This window comes from Topomyia yanbarensis, chromosome 2, assembly GCF_030247195.1.
Source record: "Topomyia yanbarensis strain Yona2022 chromosome 2, ASM3024719v1, whole genome shotgun sequence".
Taxonomy (NCBI): domain Eukaryota; kingdom Metazoa; phylum Arthropoda; class Insecta; order Diptera; family Culicidae; genus Topomyia; species Topomyia yanbarensis.
In genome coordinates, this window is record NC_080671.1 from 70,671,576 (window position 1) to 70,696,128 (window position 24,553).

Below are 24,553 nucleotides of genomic sequence, written 5' to 3' on the forward strand. Positions count from 1 at the left end.
TTATAAATCGATAACCTTTACTCCTACAAGCTTAAGTTCTTTAACAAAATTCTTCACTATAAGCATTCCTAAAACTTTGTCGAAGACACTAACTTTCTATCTCGTCTGTATAAAAAGTTAATTTTTTTTAGTTCGATCATAGTAAGCCACGCCTAATTTCAATTGTTTTCAAATTGTGGGGAATATTCATACGAACAATTCCTCAAAAGACACCCTGTGAATATATTCGATGGTTTGGCCTCTAGTGAATTAAGTTCACGTTTTTGGCGTTTCCGACCACTGTGCGTTGGTCTATACCGTATCTTAAAAAAAAAAGTTTTACTGTGAAATTGAAAAATTTACCAATTTGATACACTTAACATTTCCAAAGCAATGAAATGTCTTTAAAATGACTCGATTGTAAAAAGCTGAAACAAATCTCCATTTGCTGTGAATTTTAATTGTCAAATATTATTGATTGCAACTGCAACTAACTTGAATTCTATACTAAAAGTGTTTTCCTCGGTTCTTAGAAATAACATAAATTTTTCTTTGGAAGGTTTCTCGAAATCACACGGATTTTTTATTCCATTTTTTTCTCCGCGAAAAATCCGTAGGATAAAAACCGGTATATCAAAATAGTATTATACAACAAAATAGCGAAAACCGCGAAAAAAATTTGTTAAAAACATCGTGCAAAAATAAACTTCAGTGTAAATAAATAAACAAATAAATATATGAATAAATAAATAAATATCTAAATATGTAGTTAAATAAGTAAATAAATAAATAAACAAATAATTAAATAATGGAATAGTGACAATAAGTAACTAACTTTTGCGATATTGGAAATTAGAGTAAATTCAGCCTAACTAAATAAAGAAAATAAGGATGATTAAATAACTAAATGAATGAATAAATCAGTTCATCAATAAATTAAAATTGACAAATGAATAAATAAATGCAAAACTATATAAGTAATATATTAATTAATTAATTTAATGATTAGTTAACTTATTAATTAATTAATTAATTAAATGATTAATTATTTATTAATTAATTGATAATGGGGTCAATAAATAAATTAATTATTTAATATAATATAATAAATGAATGAATAATACTAAAAAAATTTTTCGATCATTTTTTTTTAAAAAGTTGAAGTTTTAATGCAAAGCAAGGAAAAATACATGTGTTTTTTACAAAAAAATACATGTGTTTTTTATAAACTTTAATCAATTTTAAGCACAGTCCAATCTCTTTTTAATTTTGCAAATATTTTTTCATATCATGAATCATATTTATAACCCGCTGAATTAAGCTATAAATAAAAATATGCCGCTGTCTGATATTTTTTGGGCGGTGTCTCTTTATCTAAATTACCTCATTTAATATTTGTCCGTCTGAAAAACAGGACTGCGCTAACGCACATAAATTACACAAACTGTGTGCTTTATCCGCAATCCCAATGCCATTGCAAAATTAAGATTTTCTTATTTTTTCATTTTAAAACAATCGGGAAGAAAAATGTATATTCGCACTCTGCACAAAACAACAAAATTCCAATTGTGCGTACTCATTTATTTTGTCTTCATGACTCCTTGCAAAATTCAGTGCCGCCGGTCTGAATTTTATGACCTTCGCAATAATAAAAATTGTTCTAGAAATTCTGTCTAATCTGTTGTTTTGTGCGAAATTACCTTCCGCCACCACCGACGACCAACCACCATCGAATTGTCTAAGACGACGTAGAAAACATTGGAAGATCTCCGCAAGAACCAACACCGCGAGATCAAGGACCACTTTTGTTTTACTAATTAATCACCAGTACTAATTATATTACTATACTTTTTTTCTGTCTCTTCCCATTACCCTCGACCGCAACAACAACAACAACAACGAAATGATCATCATCATCATCACAGGAACAGATTCGTTTTGCGATATCCGCGCTCAGTCGGAATACGTTCAACGCCCGGACAAGACACGCGTTAAATACAACGCCGGTTAAACCACCGAGCTGTGCATGTGTTTTTAATTTAATTACCTCCCAGCTTCCAGTGAATCCCTCCTCCCCCCCATCGGTGTGATCTCCGCGTGGGGTCATTGTTGGAACGAGTTCGGCAGAAAAAACAAATACCGAATAATTAACGAGCCTGTTTCAAGAGGGGATATTATGCAATATCGGTACTCCTACAACGGAACATCATTGTCTAGTGTTAGTATTAGTAGCAGTAGTAGTAGTAGCAGCAGCAGCAGTAGGTGCAACACCGAAAGAAGCAACTCCCGCGTGGATGTGCTGCGAGCAACCGTCTGCGACACCGTCAATGCGAGCCAGGAAAAAAGTGCCGGGTTTTAGCTGCTGCCGTCAACCAACCAAACCTTTCGAGCCGTGAAGAAGCTCTAGTGGCATCCGAACAGCAGCAGCCGTGCTAGTTGTTCACCGTCATCGCAGCGAGCCGAACGTCGACGCTGCCTCGTGTCAATATAGATCTTTCTTTTCTTTGGCGTTCGCCGCAGCACTCCCGCTCGTTGTTCCGCGCTGGCCAGCCGGAAAGGAAGTCAACAGTGTTGTTGATGTTTGATATTAATTTATTTAGCTCTTAGCTGCTTTTTGCCCTCTCGTCGTTTGTCGTGTGCGCGATTTTTTTTTTTGTTTGGCGCAGGTCGTCCGATTGTTTTATCCCTTTGTTTGCGTTTCGGCACGAGAAAAGTGCTACCTGTTGTGTTGTTCTTAGCCAGCGGTATCAGTGTGTTATAGTACGACCAAATTAAAAGTGTATAATTAATAGTGATACGATTTAAGTCCAAGTCCAAGTGGAATACTAAGTGGTTGTATATAGAAGCTACAGCAAATCATCGCTATGCAGCACCATCCAGGATCTTGGTACATACCGTGGGGTGTCCCGGGGATGGGCCTCCAGAAGATGCTGGCGGTTCCGTTCAATCCGGTTACTGCCGGTTACCATCAGCCTCAAATCGCAGCAGCAGCGGTTCAGTCTCCATCACAGGTACAGACTGCCAGCCACCAACAGGCAAGCCAGCAGGCTGCCTCCTACCAGCACCAGCTACAGCATCACCCGGCCGCGGCACTACACAATCCTGCCGCGGCTGTCGCTGCTGCTGCGGCCATGCAGCATCAACATCAGCATCAACCGTTGCATCCGGCTGCGGCTGCAGCCATGTTTACACCGCTGACACTGCGTAGCTTTATGGCCCATCCACATCTGAACCTTGGCCAGCAGCCGATTGCGACGGCTCAGCAGCCCCAGCATACGCCTTCGATCCCGGGCACCACCCCGACACAATCTCAGCTGACGGCGCTCGGTTTGAATGGGGCAATCGGGGCCCTTATTCCGATACGCCAACAGCAGCAGCAGCAGCAGCAACAGCAGCAGCAACAACAGCAGCAGTCCCAGCAGCAGCCACAGCAGAAGACGCCCTCCAGTGTATCGACCGGAACGCTTATCATGCCGATGAGAAAGGTGAGTGAGATGTGTGACATGTTGTTTCCGTTCCCTCCGTTTGGGTCCTGTACCCCCTGCCGCCGGTTGCGGTTATTTGACTGACAATATGTGTCGGATTTTTCCAATGTGAACCGTTCGGTGCGGATATTTTCCTTGTGTGCGGTAACCACAATTGCGAATGGGCTTTTTTGCGGTTTTTGTCGTACCCTGCTGTTTTATCGATGACTTATGATTTTTTATTTATTTATTTTTTTTGCTTGTGGTTTTCTATAGCTGGTTCGACCCGATATGACGTAGTTTTAAATATAAATCTGGGTGATTGAATCTCTTGGTAGGACAGTTCAGAACAAATGAATTTAAAAGGCAATTTTATCTAAGGCGAGCACCTTCTTGTTTGAGTGGTCTTATTGATGTTCGCCGTTTTCGATAGAACTTGAAAAATCGACGAAGTAAAAAAATTGATCAGAATGTGGTTAAAAACTTCCCCGGAAACTGTAACTTGATTGGATTTAAAAAACTGTTTTTTTCGATTTCAGGATACGCGAAAAAAATTGCTTCCAAGAACATGATTAAAGTGCCATGAATTCTCGAAACCTTTTTACGTTACGAAAACTGGACCATGATCAAAAATCACGTATTTAATAATTCTGTTAAATTTCCCTTCAGAAAGGCCCGCATAATGCTTTTATTAATGTAAATATTTGTTTTTGTGTTGTGAACTTTAGTCACGATTTCCACCATGTCATTACCGAATCGATTTTCTGTACGTGAACTAGTTCACAACTTTATGAACATTATGCATAAAACCAAAGGTTGACCCATGATGGTATTCATAAATTTAGAAACATTAGTTCACAAAATTAAAACATTCTGGATGTTTTCTCGTGAAAATTTCATGAAACTCGGAATTTTATTCTTGAATACAATCAATCCTCGTGAACTAATCCATTATTCTTAATATTTTATTCACGATCCAATATTCGTGCTCATGAAATAGTTCACAGAATCAGGTAGTATTCTACATGTATTCGTGAACTGGTTCATGATTCCCAATATAATAGTCACGTGCCTGCAAAATAAATCACAAAATTATAAAATATTTATGTATGCATGAACTGGTTCACAAATCCTAGTACAATAGTCACGACTTACCATTCGTGCTCGTGATATAGTTCACAAAATCATCAAATATTATTAATGTATTCGTGAACTAGTTCATGATTCCTAGTTCACGATTTACGATCTATTTTACGTGCTTTTGAGATGTAGAAGATATCCCTAATCATTTTCAATTTCACATGAACTATTTCACAAAATTTGGAATATAATTCGTGGAACCATTTTTGTTTCATACACTTTTTCATGAAATGTTCAGCGACCAGTAATAGGTTCGAGCATTAGATAAAAGAAAACTATTAGGACGCCAAACATCGTTATTAATTTGATAAGGTGCAGTGTAATGTCCGGACAGAAAACGAAAACTGCGCTGAGTACCATAAATCGTGTTAGTGATACAGTTGACAGACTAAGATATCGCGAATCAGTCACACTTTTATGATCCAGTTCATATTGTTACATTACTCCGAGTAAATAATCTGATAGTAACCAAAAGATAACAGATCGCGATAATGTAAAAAGAAATTACGACTACTACGAAAAAATTGCTGATATCATGAACGTGAGTCACATTACTCCATTTGTCAATTACGAACGTAAGCCCTAGAATAACATATCACGATAACGTAAACTGAAATTGCAGAAATCGTGACTAAAATCCTGAAATCATGAACACAAATCACACAACTCGTGCTTTAGATCCTGAAATCATGAACATAAATTAACAAAAAAAAAACTACTCGTGACTAAAATATCACGACAACGCGAAGAAATTTTTTGAAAAACATGACAAAGTTCCTAAAATCATGAACATAAATCACATTGCTCGTGATTAAAATATCAAAAATTGTGACTAAGAGCATGAAACCATCAACATACTTCACATGAAACATGAAAGTGGGATTGAATAAATTACGGTATTGGTAAATCGATTGCCTTGTACGCACCGCACCTGAGTTCGAATCCCGACCCCGCACATAGTGTTAGAAATTTTTCAAAAACGATTTTTCTAACCCGAAGAGGCGAATGACCTTAAGGTTAAAACCTCTATAATCGTGATAAAAAAATTAGGGTACAATGAATTTACCGACGCACGTGAGTCAACCATTCCCGGCCAGCATAGCATGATGAAAGTCTAACAGCATTTAGACTAGTTTGATTGCATGTTACATGTGTTTTCCTATTCTACTTCATTGGTCTGTACTTTTACACATCTATTAGTTTGCTTTTCCATTACTGCTGTATACCAAAATAGTATCGGTCAATTTATGCACTTCTAATCAAGCTCTTTGCATCTTTTTTCTTTATTCGGCATGATATGATTCCTTTTATTGGTATATCTCTACTATACGCTATCTATACTCATATGGGTACAAACGCTCGTGGCTTTCGCGATAACACAAACCTGACCACAAAAGCGACCATGCAATTGCAATAATCCACACATACTTGCGCCAGCGATTACATGAAAAAACCCCGGTAGCTTCTTTAAACTTCCAAACGCGATCTCAAACATTAACCCACCACTCAAACATTAACCCGGTCACGTCCGGAAGTCTTACCTCGGTCCGAGCAGTCTGGACTAATGTCTTCAGTCGAACCAATCGAAATATTGACGCTCATATTCACTAAACAACACGTTCCATGGTGATATGACCTGGAACTCTAGTGTTATGGGGAAATGGACTCTCTTCTACCATCTGTACCATACACCAAAAATCAAGCATCGAAATAACAGTCCGCGCGCGATCAAACAAGAATACACGCTACATCATTATAAAATCGAAATTATACACGCGAAGTCACATACAAACACGTTAATATACAAATGCTTGAGCCATTCGCGACTATCCACGGCACCTACACCCGCGATCTCGTAAACATGATAACATCTCGGTGATAAAGTGAATGTTTCAGCTCCTCTAAATTTTCAGACGCGGTCTCAAGCGTGAACCTAAAAACTCCCGCGGTCGCATGATCATGAATCGGTCACTTCCGGATGTTTCTTTCCTTGATATCAGCAGACTAGGTCCATGCCTTCAATTGGACCAATTTAAAAAAGAAAGGTCACATATCCACTGAACACTACGTTACATGGCGACATGACCGAGGACTCTAGTGATATGGGGTAGCTTACTCCCTGTCAGAATGTGAATTGTACACCGAAAACTAACTATCAGAGTGAAGGTCCGCGTGACCATCCAAGAACGCACGCGTATATAGGAATGGCCATACGGTTACAAAATCCAATTTTGTACACGCGAAGTCACATGAACGCGAGCACACGAAACAAACACGTTAACATACGAACGCTTAAGCCCTTCGCGATTAACAACGCACACTTACGCTTGCGATCGCGCAAACTAAATAACACCTCGGTAATAAAGAGAACAATTTAGCGCTTACGAAGTTTCAAACGCTGTCTCAAACGCAAACGTCCGTTTTCGCGCGCTCATGAATCGGCCACGTCCGGGAACCATTACTCTCTGTCCTAATAACTAAGGTCCATACATGCAGTAGAATCAGTTCATATCCACTAGACCACACGTTCCATGGCGACATCACCGGGAACTCTAGTGATATGGAAGATTTTACTTTCGTCTGAGCCGTACACCAAAAATAAAGTATTAGATTCACGGTCCGCGCGCGATTATCCAAGAACACACACAAATATGCGAAAGGCGCACGGTTATAAAATAGAATTTATACACGGGAAGTTACATACATGTTAACACACGCGACATACAAACGCACACGCGATCGAACACGTTAACGTACAAATGCTCGAGCCCTTCGCGATGGTACACGCGAGTCCCTACGCCCTGAACACATACCTGAGCCATACAATAAATATCACATTCAGAATCACGACCAATTGTACCTAAAGCAGCGTTTTAGTGGGCGCCATTGCCTGTCTCGTCTGCAAATCGTAGTATGTGATTCTGACGGGGAGCCCTTCCGAGAACCTAGCTCTACAGCTCCAGTAGGACAACTCTCGAAAAATAAGCATTAATTTTTGTTTTTGTGAAAATGTCACATCATTTTTTTCAGTGCAAATGTTTTCGAGCAGATGTTTTCATTCTCTGTAACTCTTTGTCAGATAGTTTTTTTTGCATAGAATAAAGTAATCGAACTTTTGTTTGTGAAAATACTGCATGCAAAAACTTCTACGCCCTACTTAAAAAATTCTTTTGAGTTAAAATGATTTCATTGCCTGTGGAGTAAAAATGATCTCATTGCATGGCAGGTAAGCGTGTAAAGTATCATCGGAATCAAAGATGCTTGGTGACGATTTTAGTAATTTTTGGACACGTCTTCGTGGAATTCCCCTAAAATAAAGCATCAATTATTAACTTTTTCTCCTATCTTCGGCTTCATTTAAGGGGTTACACCACTGTAGAACACGAAACAGTAGGCTTATTTCAGAATTTTTTTAGGCACATTAAAGAGGTGAATCGGGATCTTGTCAAATGAGATTTATAATACTAGTTGGGAAGTACAAAAAATAATTTTTTTCAAGTAATTCTTTCACAAGATGGCGGCTATGCAGCCTTTGTCCGTAGATGCATCTTTTTGGAAATGGTCCACGGACGGAAACCTATCCCCTGTAATTTTTTATCTAGAGATTTAGACTAAAAAATTTCAAACTCCTTATAACAATAGTAAGCACACAAAAGATTTTGTTTTCGATATTTAGACTTTTCATGAAATGGTGCTCTTTTAAGGGAAATAATACTAAAAATATCAAAAAATCATTACAAACTTGTTGATTAAAAATTATTAAAAACGAAAAAATAACATCCTACGTACGTAGCTGGAAAAATCATTTCTGAATGAACTGTACAAATTTCAAAACCATCGAAAACCATTTGTTTTAATTACGTTTTCGGCGAGCTCAAAAAAGAGTACACTCGAGGTATACATAGGAGGTGTCGCGGCAGAATTGAAAATTTGAACATTAGCAATTATCGTCGCTTGTGGTTTTTTGGTATGTCATTTTCAAGACCTTAAAGCACGTTTTAAACCAATACAAAATTCGATTATTTTTAAATTCTGCAGTGGTGTAACCCCTTAATCTAGAAGCAATCGATGAAATACATTATGAAGGAAAATGGGCAAGAAAAAGTAGTAAATTTTGGTTGCAGTGTTGCCAAATATGCAATACTTCTAGTTCAATCCTAAAATAGCACTTTACTCGCAATAATTATGTATTTTTATTTTTAAAATTATGTTCCTCATACATTTTACACAGAAAAACATCTAAAATTTTATTACAAGTTACAGTGCTTTGAGCGACAGCTTGAGCTTGTGCGACCACCTCTAGCTGCTACTCCTTTATCGATCTGGACTAACTGAAGCTGCACAGGAAATCAGTAGATAATTATTCTTGGGATTAGCGAAATAGCAAATCCTGGTAATACCAAAGTGTTTATTGATCAATGCCATAGCCGACCTGGCTCAAACGTAGATCGCGGAAGGAAAGGGTCGGAGTGTTAGTCCGATACTTGCTTTTGCCAGAGGCCGTATGTACTACTGCGCACTTCACAAGTATCACGGGAGGAAGATATTTGTTAGTATGCCAAAGACCGACACCAGAGAGGTGACTCCACTATCTGGACTAGATATCGACCCATCAACTCATGGACCGAGAACCAACGGCTTTATTTCCCTTCCGAAGGAAGACGTGATCACAGATTTTTTTAGAAAAATCTCAACGACCTCGGCTGGAATTGAACCCATACCAACTGGGATGGGTGGAGGGTACCGCTCAACCACTGGCGCCGTCCAGATCCAAGATATAGTGCTTTGAGTCTAGTCTAGTCTAGTCTACACATACACAGCCAATACATGTAGGGATCCTGGAAGATTGCAGACGTTCGTCCACAATTTTTCTTGTGATTATTAATGTTTGTGGCACATATTGAATATGACACAAGCATAAAAGCGGCCAGACCAACTGTGCAGTATACAAAATAAAGATGATTAAATATTATACTGCAATCAATTTATTCATTCAATGAATAATTTAATTAACGGATTATTTTGTACCTTGAATAAGGAAGAAACGTGGACAACCGTACACAACCGTTTCAATTTGATAGGGGTTTGATAAATCGTTGGGAGTGACTTTGCTAAGAGGGTTAATGTCACTCCTTTGGTCCTATGTTCCTGGGATGGGACAGAAGTATTTGGCCCTGCCCTGGCTAATGAGCCATCGTTATAGCGTCCTTACTCGCTCTAAGACCCAAGATATAGTGCTTTGAAGCAAAAAACTCACTATTTCTCATCTCATTTCTCGCTATATCTCAGCAACCTGACAGAATCCAAAATTCTGAAAACGCCACTTTGTACAGATTTTCCAGACAAGTAATATGACATCAAAATGGCGTTGGTTATAAGATAGCGCGACAGCGACGACTTCTAGTACTGAGTACTACCATATTTGCTGCCTCTCGCGGTAGCAATCAAAGACTATTTATCTTGATATTCTATATTAATGTTTTATTGTATAAATGTGCTACACCTCAGCCTGCAGCCAAGGATGCAAAATGCCTACCTTTTCTGCGGCTGTAATTTTTCTGCCTACATTCTCATTCTGGATCACCGTGCCATTAGTAAGAATGGAATTATCCCATTAATTGTAATTCGTGTTTGGAATCAGTACAATACAGAATACTGTGCGGAAATTATAATGATGTACTCACAAACTCTTCCAAGGCCCATTTTTGTCACTGTTCGTCGTCTCTGAGAAAGTTAGAAAGCTGAAAATGCCTAAGTTTGCCAGCCAAAAAATTCATGATTTGGCAAGCAATTTACTCGAGGGGAAAGCGGAGTACCCCATTTGTAACAATCGGAACGGTCAATGGCCAGGTATACTTGAAAGAATGTCCTTAAAAGCGTCTACTTCCACTACTGAGGTTTCACGATGGTCTTGCGCTTTATTGGCCGAATTTAGCATCGTGCTATTACTTAAAAATGCTCTGGAGCGATACAAGGCTAAGGAGGCCAATTTCGTGCCAAAAGATCCTAATCCCCGAAATCGCCAAAAATAGAGCCAAATCAAGGAATACTGCGTCATCGTGAAGCAAGCTACATGCATTTAGATATAGCTTTAAAACTGAATAAAATGCACATGGAGAAAGTTTAATAATGTTTTTCAAACAATCGGTTGCGTGGGTGAATTTTTACGAACCTTTTCTTGTGATGCAATTTCATTCCGTACACCCTTTAAGTCGTTTCATCAATTTGTTAAGCAAATAAATTAGCACTCATATTGTTTTTGACATAAGTTATACTTTTCCCTTTTTTCAAGGTTTTTAGGAACGTATCCAATGGAAAATAGGCAGAGAAAAAATGACCAGAACGGTGAGAAAATACGGTGAAGACTCACCTTTTTATTGGGCACACTGCGACAAGATATATCCTCAAGCAGTATCGAGCCAACGATCTCCTAGTTTCTAGTAGGGTGCGCTAACCACTCAGACATCGAGGAAACGTGCTGACGTCATCACAAATTCCCAAAAGTATCGTTATCATCGCTACAGCCACAATACCTACTAATGGGCCCATTGATCCCCAATGTCTCCTAAGGGCAAATCATCCCCTGCTCTTCGATCGGCCAAATCTTTTTCATTATTTATTTTAGCTGCAATGGAACACGTTCAGGCTTGAGCTATTAGTATCACTGGTTGCGTCCCATTAGCTAGCTCAGACATCGTCAGACCTTGGTGGTGAATAGAGCTATGGAGAACAATATTGAAGTCTGTCCTAAAAGCCTATCGGCAGATGGAAACGGCAAATCCAACATAGAGACTGGCAGATCGCAGGTTCGATTCCTGCTTGAGGACACATCTGTTCTGGGTGTGTCCAATAACAAGGCCAGTTTTTTACCGTATATTCATCACTTGCGGCTCCAGGGTGAGGTACGAGAGGGCACGTGTCCCCTCTATTCAACCGTAAACTTATCCAGTGGAGAAGTGTATGCAACTCTTTCGTGGATACTTTATTTTGTAAATCATTATGAAGTGTTAAGGAGTTTATTGTAGCTCAATGAATCATTGATGAATAAAGCACATACGAGTAGTCATTAGTGGCATCCTCGAGGAACAACTTAAATAATTTCTGCGTATGATTTACCAAATCTTTCGCCACTTTCGACGAAAGTTAGGGAACACGTTTCCAAAATTCGAAATAACTTTTTCCAAATCATACATCAGATATACTTTGCCAAGAAAGCATGCCCCTTCTTTACTATTCGAGTGGACCCGCCTATAATTCTCATTCTCACCATTTCGGTCATACATTTGCATTTTTTGCACAATCACCATCAAGATTGGTTGAGATGTACGATTTCTTGAGGAAAGCTGTAATGTTTGTTCGATTGCAGGTTTGTTTCACAATAATTTGGGAGATAGTTTCAATAAAAGTTGTTGCATCTGACGGTGTATCAAAGTCGTACCGGATGCAAGATGCTTTCAAAAATTTTGTTCTATTCGAACCGAACCGAGAGAATCAGAGCGCAATTTCGAATGCTTTCATATTGAGTGTACAGAACAAATAGGCGCTCTTGAGTCGATTTTAATTAATTGATTTTTTTTCTTCCCTTTCCTTTTCAAGCGAGAGAACAAACTTTACTACGCCACACTCTTACCGCGCAATCAAAGTACAGCAGCAAAACAAAAATGTATTCTACTGCTGTACGGGAAAATGTACTCGGTTTGACTACCGTTCTGGCAAGAGCTGTACTGATGCGTCACTGTAGCGGGCAGTACGGCTTGTGCATATGTAAATATACCGAAAAAAATGTAGTTTACCGGTACCATTGGCATCCCTGACTACAGCACATATTGCCTATTCGATCCGACGTATCAGTTTTTTTTGTTTTTTCCCCGATTATTCCGACAAGATTTGTTAAAGTGGAACACGCTAAAATCCACAAATAAATAGAATTTTGTTTGGTTATATTATTCAAAAATAATAGTGTTACATAAAAACAAGGTTAAATCATGGCGCTTTGTCTAGAAATTATCTGAAAAAATGATATTAGTAAATTTGTTTTCAGGGCCAGTGGAGTCTGAATGGTGAACAATTTGGTTCAGATTTCTGTCACAATGCGGTTCTAGTGTACTCGTCGAGTGTTGTGCATATTCGCTTGTTTTTTTGTCCCTTAAACGGCCTACAAAGTTCGGTCTATAGTAAAGTTTTGGTAATATGTAGTACCAATTCGTTTTACAATTATATGAACAAAATCTTTTAAAGGGTTATTATACCTTAAATAACAAGTGACTTTGGTACTTTTCTAGAATATGACATAAACTGAGTGTTGTTGGTTGTCAATACTCGGATTCCAGCTCTCGTACAGCAATAATCATTCTTTTTCTACAAATATAGATTAATGCTTAAAACTAGAAACACACAAATCAAGTGAGAATTAAATAAAAGAGAAAAGAGCTATTCATAAGAGCTGTTTATTTTTCTGTTGATTTACTTCGAAGTGCAGTAACTGTTGTTTATCTATCCTTTGTATTGGATTGTTTTCTACGTTTATCCAATCCAATCTTTTTGACATTCAGTCAACATTCAGGCGCTGGTAGTAGTTTCATTCTATGAAAGCAACATAAGATACAATTTCTAATAAATATACATTACGCTGTGATTGAGTCACCAAGAATAATGATATCCTTGATTGTTTCCCGATCTCCCCTCAATCCTAACCTCGGCAGAACCTTTCCGCGTGTGGCGGCACGCTCGACTGCTGTCTCGCACCAGTACGAGTTGAGTTAAGAAACTGGTGACACTAAAACCCATCACACGTAACTGACAAGCTGAAACATGAACCACCAACCGGCAACCGGTCGCCGAATGCTGCAAGTTAATTTATCAACAACACTTTCGGCTTGCCAACCGTGACTCCGAGCGAGCAAGTGTTCGGGATCATTCATATACCTATGGGTACAAACAAACAAACATACAGAGGCCAAGGCTCTCCGGTTGCTGCTAACATCCATTGCCCATCCGAGCGTAGTCAGCCTGTCGTGTCACAAACAGTCTTGCAACAACTTAACAACTGATGCGCGATATTCAGCACCCTATCGCCTACCACCCCTGCTGCTGCTACTTACCACACCACAGTCAGTCAATTCGCATGCCCCGCTGGCCGGTCATACTCTTCGAGGCAGCACACATATCAGCCTGATGCTTGAACCTTAAGCTGACATACACTCACACTCACGTTTCGCATCCCGAGTTCACCCAGCTGAGGTAATTTGATGTGACGCTTGGCGTCATTCAAGTCTTTTTTATTGTCACGACCCGACGTCCAGGTCGTTTTGGTGATGTAGTAAGATTCTTTACGTATGCACCACCATGGGAACGGCGGCGGTGAGCAGTGGAGGGTGACCTGTTGGACACAATAGGGCACCGTCGTCGACGTCGTCGTCGCTGCGACTAAGATCTATTTTTACCTCGCCAGCCAGCAGTTGCCAATTCTGCTTAGCTCACACCCAGGGCAAAGATTCGGCTGAAAAGCGATTAACCGCGCGGCTGTAGGGCTATTCTGATGGGGTTTTAGATTTTACGCCAGCACGAGCACGCGGATTATCGCGGATTATCGATCTTTCGCTTGCTTTCTTCCCGTTTCTGAAGTCCAATTTTCTACGCCACGAGTGTGTCTGCAGATGACAGAAATAATCGGCCAGTGCGATCGAAATGCAAATTGCTTGGGTGATGCGTACGCCATCCCACTGGTCGAGGGGTGTGGTGACGGGAAAAGGGAACAATGTGCGACAGCGGACAGGGGTCGTACGATGCAGAGACTGTGGAACGAATACTACGTGAATGTACAATAAAGTTGAGGCTTAGTTGGATGGGGCTATTGGTTTTCCCGCGTTCTTCGTCCAAGGTGAGTTTCTAATGAGTTTTGCGGAAAATCGCAAGTCCATTAATCATTATCTTAATGTGAAATGCTCGGTTGCCAATATTACGTTTGACTGTATAATTTTGCCTATCTATTTGATCAATGTTTTGTAATATATTGCAATGATGCTAATAATTGCGTTCCTAAGAATGATGAAGTGCATGTTTCTATTCTAATGTGACTGTCGGAAGCTGTTTCTGTAGATAATCACATTATATAGTAGACACGAATGAAGTTGAATTATTTTAGATTCTTGGATAAGGGGATGTGATGATAAAATAATAAAAAATAATCCTCTTCTGAAAGTTTCTAGACTAATTTCATGAAGAAAAGCGGTCGTCTACCAAAACTTAGTGCCATGACTAAACAAAAATGTGCTATCAAGTTCCAAAAACAAGGTTGGCCAAAAATTTGGTATTTTAAGCTCAGCTGTCTACTGCATCTTGAAAAAGGCAACGTTACTTATCATGAACGTAAGCGAGCATCAAAATATGCTACGAAACAACTTTTTGCTGTGGTACACTTCACCGTAAACACTTTGTGAATGGAAAATTTACCATTTTGGATGAAAAATCGTACTTTACATTTTCGCACCATAAATTAAGTGGAAACGCTATAACGTGGTTATTACACTGACAGCATTGAAGCAACACCAGACAATGCTGGCAAATTGAATTTTGAGCCAAAGGTGTTGGTGTGGGTAGTCATTTCTGAGAAGGGTATTTCAGCGCCTCTGAACCATCCAAACAAAGCAAAAGCGGTGGATGTAGACGTTTGTATCAATAAATTAAACCGATTCATAGAAAAATACCACAATCCTGCAGAAATCATATTTTAGTCGGATCTCTCAAGCTGTCATATTTCAAGCTCAACTGTCCACTGTATTTTGTAGAAAAACAACGTAGTTTCTCATGAACGGAAACTACGAAACCACTTAAAAAGCCAATTTGTTACCGTACACTTCACCGTAAACTCTTTGTGGATGGAAAATTTGTCATTTTGAACGATGAATCGTACATTATATTTGCGCATCATAAAACAAAAGGGAAAATATGACTATTACGCTGACCAAAGCGAAGTAACACCGGACAATGTTGTATATGCCGGCAAATCGAAATATTCGAGCCGAAGGTGTTGGTGTGGGCAACCATTTCTGAGAAGCTAGGGCGGTCGATGAAGATGTTTATACCAGGAAATGCTTGCTGAAATTGAAGTAATTCATCGGAGAATATCACGATCGTGAAGGAGTCATGTTTTGACCAGATCTTTCAGGCTGTCACGCGAAAAAACAACGGATTGGCTGTATGGACAAAAAATCCTCTTGTGCCAAAATAGGAAATCTTAATTAAGAAACGTATTCCCACACAATTCCTCGTAAACATCGTGTAATTTACGGTAACCTTGCTGGGTCTGACAATCAAAATGACAAAAAAGCTCCTGATTCGTAAATTACCGAATTGCGGTAGTAAATGAAAGTTGATATTTATTGCTTACACGTGTCAAAGCAGACAATCGTTTTTGCTGGTCGCACCAGCCACAACCTATCCATAATGGCCCATAATGACAACGGAGAAGCAGACTGGCCTTGACTGATGCTGATACTTAGTCGGTTGTCGGTACTGAGTTGAGTTGGATTTACATTTAATGAGTTTAGCAGTTTAGCTTCCTCGCTTCGAGACGAAAGTGCTTGATCAGTTTTGGTCATGATTTTTTTATAGTCGTTTCACTATAAAATACATTATGAAATTACAGACAATCCTGCCGGTGGTTCTGTTTTTTATGTGTGTTGGTTTTCAAAAGTTCTTAGAATCGAGAGTTATAGGTCATGTTGGTTGGCGATTCGTGGGTTGAGCCTTTACACAACCAATCCACCAGACTAATCCTGACTGCACTACCAGTTCCCACGGATAGCAGTGGTGACCTTTACTAACCTTCACCTGTAGCACGTATTTCAGGCTCCCAAAATGAAGGTTCTTTTCACACCAAGTAAAATTTTCCACATTTCCGAAAAAATCCTCCAAAACACAAAGTTTTTATTCGCGTTAATAAAATTTATTGGACTGCGCGCGTATAGTCTATACCTTTATTGTACGGCGGTCTGGTGACTACTAACTGTCCAGTAATGTTTTATCTTACATCTCCTCTTCTCTATCGTTCTGCTTTTTATCTACTATTACGCAATCGGGCTGCAAGTGTTTTAGTGATAAGGAAATAGAGGTGCTCAAAATGTACTCTAGTATAACAGTTTAGATGACATTCGCGCACAACGTTTTACTCGTAGCTTAGAATTAATTAGATTTTAAGTTTAAAATTCCCTATACCCCAACATTACTGCCTCCCTTGAACTAGCTTCAACAAATACAATCACAATATTACGTATAAGAATGCACTTAAAAACTAACATGAATTAATTTGTTACTTCTCTGCTGCATATTCCTTTTGATTGTCGGCTTCCTGATGGGACGGTAAAGGGCAAATTCTGCATACTGGTCGCTTATACACTCCGTTGATGGTTTTTAGGGTTACCACTCTTACTACGCCTTCCGTGCTGGGATGGACCTCGATGATCCTTGCCAAGGGCCAACATAAAGGTGGTTGATTATCCTCTCGTAGTACTACGATGCTACCAACACGAATTAAGGTTGGCTGAAGATTTTTGCTGACTGTTTGAAGTTCGGTGAGGTAGTCTCTGCTCCATCGCTGCCAATACTGTTGAAACATTTGCTGTCGTTGCTGGTAGTGGGTCAGGCGGTTTGTGGGGATGCTTCGAAGATCGAGTTCTGGTAGAGCCTTCATAGGTGTGCCGATCAAAAAATGAGCCGGCGTGAGAGCATCAAAGTCTGAGGGATCATCAGACAGTGGAGCGAGTGGCCTTGAGTTTAAGGCAGCAGCTATTTGGACCAGAAGCGTGGAGAAATCTTCTAGTGACAGTTGACGCGTACCAATTTCCCGTTTTAGCGAAGTTTTAACGGAGCGAACAGCTGCCTCCCATAATCCGCCGAAATTAGGAGCTCTAGGTGGAATAAATTGCCACGAGATTCCTTGTTGTGAGAATTCGGTTCCGATGCATCTTTGGCTTGTCTCATCATTCAGGATGCGGTAGAGTTCGTTAAGTTCGTGTTTGGCGCCTGCAAAATTTTTCGCATTGTCTGAGTGAATTTCACTTGGGACTCCATGATGCCCAATGAAGCGGTGAAAGGCAGACAAAAATCCGACAGTCGATAAGTCGCTGACGACTTCCAGATGCATCGCTTTTGTTGCAAAACAAACGAAGACCGCGATATATGCCTTGGGTGCGGCTGCACGCCGATATGGCGGTTTTAAGTAAAAAGGACCGCAGTAATCCACACCTACAATCGAGAATGGCCTACTCGGCCGCACACGTGGGGCTGGCAGTTGGCCTGTGGGTTGTTGAACGGGCACTGGGTTACAGCGAAAACAACGATAACATTTTCGTAATACTGCGTTAACCACTCTTTTGCCATGTATGGGCCAAAACTCCTGTCTCATCGTTGCCAAAGTTAGTTGACGTCCTCCGTGAACTGTTTGACGATGATAATAGTCAACCAGCATTCGGGTGAATGGGTGTACACTCGGTAGAATCGCTGGATGTTTGCTAGTATATTCCTGACTTGAATGACGTAGACGACCACCAACCCTGATGATGCCTTGTTTATCCAGGTAAGGACGAAGCAGTTTAAGCGTAGAACCTTTGTTGACATATCGATGCTTGCGCAAATTTTTGAGTTCGTCCCCGAAACATTCGGCTTGAACCAATTTAACCAACGCCAGCTTTGCGGTTGAAAACTCTTCGACTGTTAGAAATGGGGTTCGATTGCGTTCAACTGACGTGCGACAATTACGGGAAAATCGAATACAATATGCCACGATACGCAAAAGGGGCTCGAATGAAGATCGTATCGCAAACAGAGAATTGGGTTCCGGTTTTGCAACGACGGTATACACCAGCCTTCGAGTTTCCAATTCTTCATCTGTGTAATTCACATTCTGGGTAAGAGAAGTGCACAGTTCCTCAGAAGAAAGCAACCAGGGTGGCCCACTTTTCCACAACCCGCTGCTGAGGAATTCATCAACTGACATTCCGCGCGAAACTAGATCGGCTGGGTTTTCCTTACCAGCGATGTGCTGCCAACAATGGCCATGGCTAAGAGTTTGAATAGTTGAAACACGGTTTGCCACGAAAGTTTTCCAAGTGTTTGGAAGAGCATTTAACCAATGTAGCACAATGGTGGAGTCAGACCAAAAGGTACACCTACAGCCAGTTAAATCAAGTGCCTTTACTACCTTCGCATGCAGGCAAGCAGCTTCCTTTGCAGCACAGAGTTCTAATCGTGGGAGTGTTAATCTTTTCAGTGGAGCGACACGGGACTTGGAAGATAATAACTCGATGCGCACATTTCCTGCTGAATCAACTGCACGTACATATAAGCAGGCTCCATACGCTAATTCAGAGGCATCGGCAAAGCAGTGTAGTTGAATGCTGACCCAATCTGGAATGAAAGCAAACCTGTTGATTCGTAGCTCCGAAAGTCTCCTTAACTGGTCATAGAATTGTGTCCATTTTTTTTTCCAGCAGTGACGGCACAGGAGCGTCCCAAGCAGATTGTAACAGAGCAAGTTCTTGCATCATAATTTTTGCTACAACCACCACCGGTGAAATTAATCCAAGCGGGTCGAAAAGTTTTGCTATGGCAGAAAGAATACGCCTCCTAGTCCAGTTTTCGCAATTCTCATCAATGTCGAAAGCGAATAGCAGATGATCCGTCTTTGGATCCCAAGTAATTCCCAAAGCCTTTACTTCCTCGCCTGGAGTGAGCTCGAAAGAAGTAGATAGATTTGTTCCAAGTTGGTTTGCAGGTATATCAGCTAAGACCTCAGGGCGATTGGAGCACCATTTCCGCAATGGAAAACCTCCTCTGGACGTAAGATCAGCAAGCTCCTTCCGTAGCTGGATTGCTGCTTGGACGGTTGAAGCTCCACCAATATAATCGTCCACGTAGAAATCTTGAACAAGTACAGAGCTTGCGCGTGGATGGTTAAGACTCTCGTCAGCAGCAAGTTGATGCAGCGTTCTGATTGCCAGAAAGGACGATGGTGTTAGTCCGTAGGTAACCGTAAGCAGCTCATATACACCGATGGGCTCATGCTCGGAAAACCTCCATAAAATTCGCTGCAAAGAAGTATCATCATGGTGTAAACGTACTTGCCTGTACATCTTTTCAATATCCCCGACGAGGGCCACCTCATGCTTACGAAAGCGTAAAAGGAGACTTAACAGGTCGTCCTGAATCGTTGGCCCTTTCAGTAGCACGTCGTTCAACGCAAACCCGCTATCTGTGTGCGCTGATCCGTCAAACACAACACGTACCTTTGTTGTAGTGCTTGACTCCTTCACAACGGCGTGATGCGGCAGGTAATACGCTTTTCCTCTAGGTGTTGTTTCCACTTCCTCCTCCGATAGCTTCCTCATGTGTCCTAAGTCTATATACTCTCTTATAAATGCGTGATATTGGGTTTTCATCTCCGAATTTCGCTCTAGTCGTTTTTCCAATTTTGAATAACGCTCTAATGCCATGGTTTTGGATTCCCCCAACATTCTGTTGAAATTCAATTGCCTTGGCAATCGGACGACGTACCTGCCATCCGGCAAACGCTCGTGTGTGTTGATAAAGTGTGCTTCGCAATCTTGCTCCTCTTTAGACCATGCAGGTTGATCTTCAGAGTTTTCTACCTTCCAAAACCTCTCGAGTATTCCCTCCAGATTCTCTGATGATGTAGCCAAGTAACAATTAACTGGATGGCTCTTGGAATTAACACACTTGCCCGAAACAATCCAGCCGAATACCGTGTCCACCAATACGGGAAATCCGGGCCCTAAGGTAATTCGATTCATTTCGCGCTCATATAGAAATCGATAAAAATGCTCCGCCCCAATTAGGAGATCAATCCTACTGCTGGTATTAAAACCGGGATCCGCCATTTGAAGGTTGTCAGGGATCTTCCAATGTGACACCGATACGGTAGTTGAAGGTAGTTCAGAAGTGACCCGTTGCAAAACCAGAAAATCCACTTCCACCGAGAATTCTGTCACTCTGGAACTAATAACGGTTCTAACCGCATGCTTAGCCCTTGATTCAGACTGCCCCACACCACAAATTGGAACATTTACGGAACGCCGTTTCAACTTAAGTATCTGACACAGTCGCTCACTCATAATATTTGCTTGGGATCCGTTATCAAGAAGTGCTCGTGCTAGCTGTTTCTCCCCATTTTGATTCCGCAGTGTCAAAACAACTGTAGATAAAAATACATTGGATGCACCGCCCTTTGTTCCGATACTATATGATCCAACGGGTTCGTCCTCCTCCGTTTCATGTTGTTCAGATTCGGCACCACTTGTCGCAAGATTCGATGATGCTGTTTGCGTATCCACTCTCCTCGAAGATTGTCCTGCTGTCGTGTTGTTAGCTGTTTCACTGTTGCTAGGCGGAAAACCAGGGTGAATGAGAGAGTGATGTTTTCTGCCACACGTTCTGCAGCTGAAATTTGAGTTGCACTCCCGTACCCAGTGTCCTGCTCGAAAGCAGTTACTGCACAATCGTTTGCTATTGACGAACTCCAGTTTCTCCTTGAGACTCAAACTCAGAAATTTTGCACATCTCGCCATGTAATGAGTCTCCCCACAGAAGGGACAAGCCGTAATGTTCCGTTCGTTTCCCGTGGCAGCGTGTACTGCTAGTCTTGTTTGTTTGACGATCGGTTTTTGCAGAGATTTTGTGGTTTCCATCACGTTTGATGATACAGCATCCAAGACCCGCGTTCGTTTTTCCAAAAATGCCATCAAAACTTCGAAAGTTGGAACATCAACCGAAGCAGCATGATCTTCCCAAAGTTGCAATGACTGCCCATCTAATTTCGAGCACATCCAATGAACGATTAGCGCACCCCAGCTCTCTGTATTTTCGCCTAGCTGTTTAAGTATTTTTAATCGTTGTTCGAACTCGTCCATCAAGCCATGAATGGCGGTCGCGGACTCTTTCTCTATCTTAGGATACTCCATCAGTGCTTGGAGATGCCGCTTCTTGAGAAGGTATTCATCGGAGTAGCGCTTGGTAATGGTGGTCCAAGCTATAGCGTAATTTCCGTTCGTGATCGTCAATGATTCTATGAGTTTCGCAGCCTCCCCATGCTGACTTGAGATAATGAAATTTTTGTACGTCATTAAGTTCAGCCGATTCGTGAATTAGTGATTCATAAGTGGATTTAAAGGACAGCCATCCTCTATAATCTCCATCGAAATCCGGCAATGAAATTTGCGGTAAACGAACTCCAGTGTGAAACCCATAAGAGCTACTATTCCGTCCGACTGTAATATCTAAATTCGAGGTAGAATGGATGGAAGGGGAACCTTTGCCAGCAGCGCGGCTCGAAGCTCAAAATATAGATTTTCAAAACGCCCAAACACTCTGTTATTTTCCTCCTCATCATCGCCGTTCTCGTCCATTTCTGCAATTTCCTCTTGTAGCTCTTCGAACTCTTCCCACTTCTTCTCCATTTTATCCAATCTGCTCTGAATCTGTCCGCATTGAGTCTCCGCATTGTATGTCTCCAAAAAATGAGCGTGCCGTTTCAAAGACGCAAACATGCGTTCACGCTTTTTAATTTTTTCCTTCACCAATCGCTCTGCCATCCCCACTACCAAACCAGCACCGCTCGAAATACCAAGAAAGAAAGAAAAATACGGAACCAGGAAGTACCGCCTACCAGAGTAGATTCTTTTGGACAGGTACTCACCTTAGGCCTGTCCAAAATAGGCCTTGTATGAAAAAGAATAAACGGCTTCTGGTCCGACGTGAATATTGATCGCCTTGTTTTATGTTTTCAGCGATGGCAAATTATCCCCCAGCAAAGCGATGTGCAACAGTCAATTTAAAAGAATGAATCGTATCCTCCAGAACCATTAACCATATCCAGTAATCCACATGAAATGAAAAGGGAGTACCACGAAGCACCTCACAAATTAAATAAAATAATCGGACAGGCACTCACCTGAGGCCTGTCAAAAATAGGCCTTAAAGTGTATATCCTTGAAAATCAGCCAATTTACTCCAAGAAAAAATTAACCGTTCCAGCTTATCTGCACGCAACGCCCTATCCAATCAGCTATTACTTTTCATCCATTCGAAGGGCGGTGGGCAATCTCGACCAGCAATATGGTACTCACAGCCAAGTAAAGCAGATGAACGAGAAATAGAAAAGCCAAGTAGCACCATAGAGATGAATGAAATGTGTTGGAATACCACTCACCTGTGGTCTAAATATTGTAAACCTTGTAAATATTATTGCTATTTCCCAATTAGACTCGCTGGATCCAGGTTCCATGCATGAACACGTAAGATCGATTTACTACTTCCAAAACGTCTGATGATGGGGTACAGGTGGTTGTTCTCGCTAATCACTTCTTCATCGGTGGAAATATTTCAAGTTCATCCGTTCCAAGTGCCAGCAAAATGAAGAACTTGGCGCGTAATCTTCGCTTGGTGAAGAACAATAACCAGCTTGATAATGGTGTATGGCTCAGCCGCGAATCCTGGTCACGGCACCAAATGTTGGTTGGCGATTCGTGGGTTGAGCCTTTACACAACCAATCCACCAGACTAATCCTGACTGCACTACCAGTTCCCACGGATAGCAGTGGTGACCTTTACTAACCTTCACCTGTAGCACGTATTTCAGGCTCCCAAAATGAAGGTTCTTTTCACACCAAGTAAAATTTTCCACATTTCCGAAAAAATCCTCCAAAACACAAAGTTTTTATTCGCGTTAATAAAATTTATTGGACTGCGCGCGTATAGTCTATACCTTTATTGTACGGCGGTCTGGTGACTACTAACTGTCCAGTAATGTTTTATCTTACATCTCCTCTTCTCTATCGTTCTGCTTTTTATCTACTATTACGCAATCGGGCTGCAAGTGTTTTAGTGATAAGGAAATAGAGGTGCTCAAAATGTACTCTAGTATAACAGTTTAGATGACATTCGCGCACAACGTTTTACTCGTAGCTTAGAATTAATTAGATTTTAAATTTAAAATTCCCTATACCCCAACAGGTCATATAGAATACTGCATATATCAGTGAAGACAAGGCAATTATTCGAATAAATATCATAAACTGAAAGTATATTTCTATTAAGTTCTATCACGGTCGCCATGTGCTAACTTCTTCCTACTAGGGTTCTGGCAACGGTAGTACCAGTACCGAAAATCCAGGGAATACCGACCTATTTTGGGTACCGATCCGATCAAAACATCTTAATAGAAAACCAAAACTATAACTTCAGTTGATACTTATTTAGTTTCTTGTTATTTTAACTACTAACGAGTCCTAATTTAATAGCACAACTTGTTTCAAAAATTGCGTTCTGTCATAATCTTGAATCCGTTACCTCAGGTAGCCTTTAGCGTCGGTCCTAGCAGCCTCGGTCCATACCTTCAGTAGGACCATTTTAAAAATATATTCTCATATATGCTACACACTTAGAAAAAATAAAAATTACATTTGGCGTAAACAATATTGCGACGTATTTTAATGTCTATTAATTGAATTTTACATGTTTTGACAAGTAAAATAAAATATTGTGCTTCTTTTGATGTAGAACTCGGTTGAATGGAGATGGAGAACAAAGCGTATTTTTACATGCATTTGGATGTAAATTCAAGTGAATTGTGATACTCCTTTTATGTGCATCTTACGAGATGTAAATATTTTTAAGTGTGTAGACAGCGAGTTTCAGGGCGACAGAAAACTCACTCTCTTCTAGCATCTATACCATATACTCAAAATTAAGTGTCAGATTTCCGGTCAACGAGATTTTATACACGTGAATTTACAAACACGCGACCCACACCCATGTGATTAAACGCGTTAACATAGAATCACTCGAGCTCTGTGCGATAATACAACATTGGTCACAAACGCGAACATGAAATTGTGATCAACCACGTAAAGCAACGCTCTCGATCTCGCAAATATACGAATGCTCTTGTCATTAAG

General features: G+C 40.6%; 1 protein-coding gene across 4 annotated transcripts in view; it reads left to right on the plus strand.

The window, feature by feature from the left end:
- LOC131678404 (pseudouridylate synthase RPUSD2-like) overlaps positions 1-24,553 on the plus strand; it is a 711,893-nt gene that overhangs the window by 256,766 nt on the left and 430,574 nt on the right. For 2 of the 4 annotated variants that reach the window (XM_058958551.1, XM_058958549.1), the window contains exon 2: positions 1,905-3,464. The exons of 1 other annotated variant lie outside the window; for it this stretch is intronic. In XM_058958551.1, the coding sequence (XP_058814534.1) occupies positions 2,844-3,464 (621 nt within the window). In that variant the 5' untranslated portion in view covers positions 1,905-2,843. The remainder of the gene's footprint in view (positions 1-1,904; positions 3,465-24,553) is intronic. One more of the 4 variants, XM_058958550.1, reaches the window with a different exon arrangement.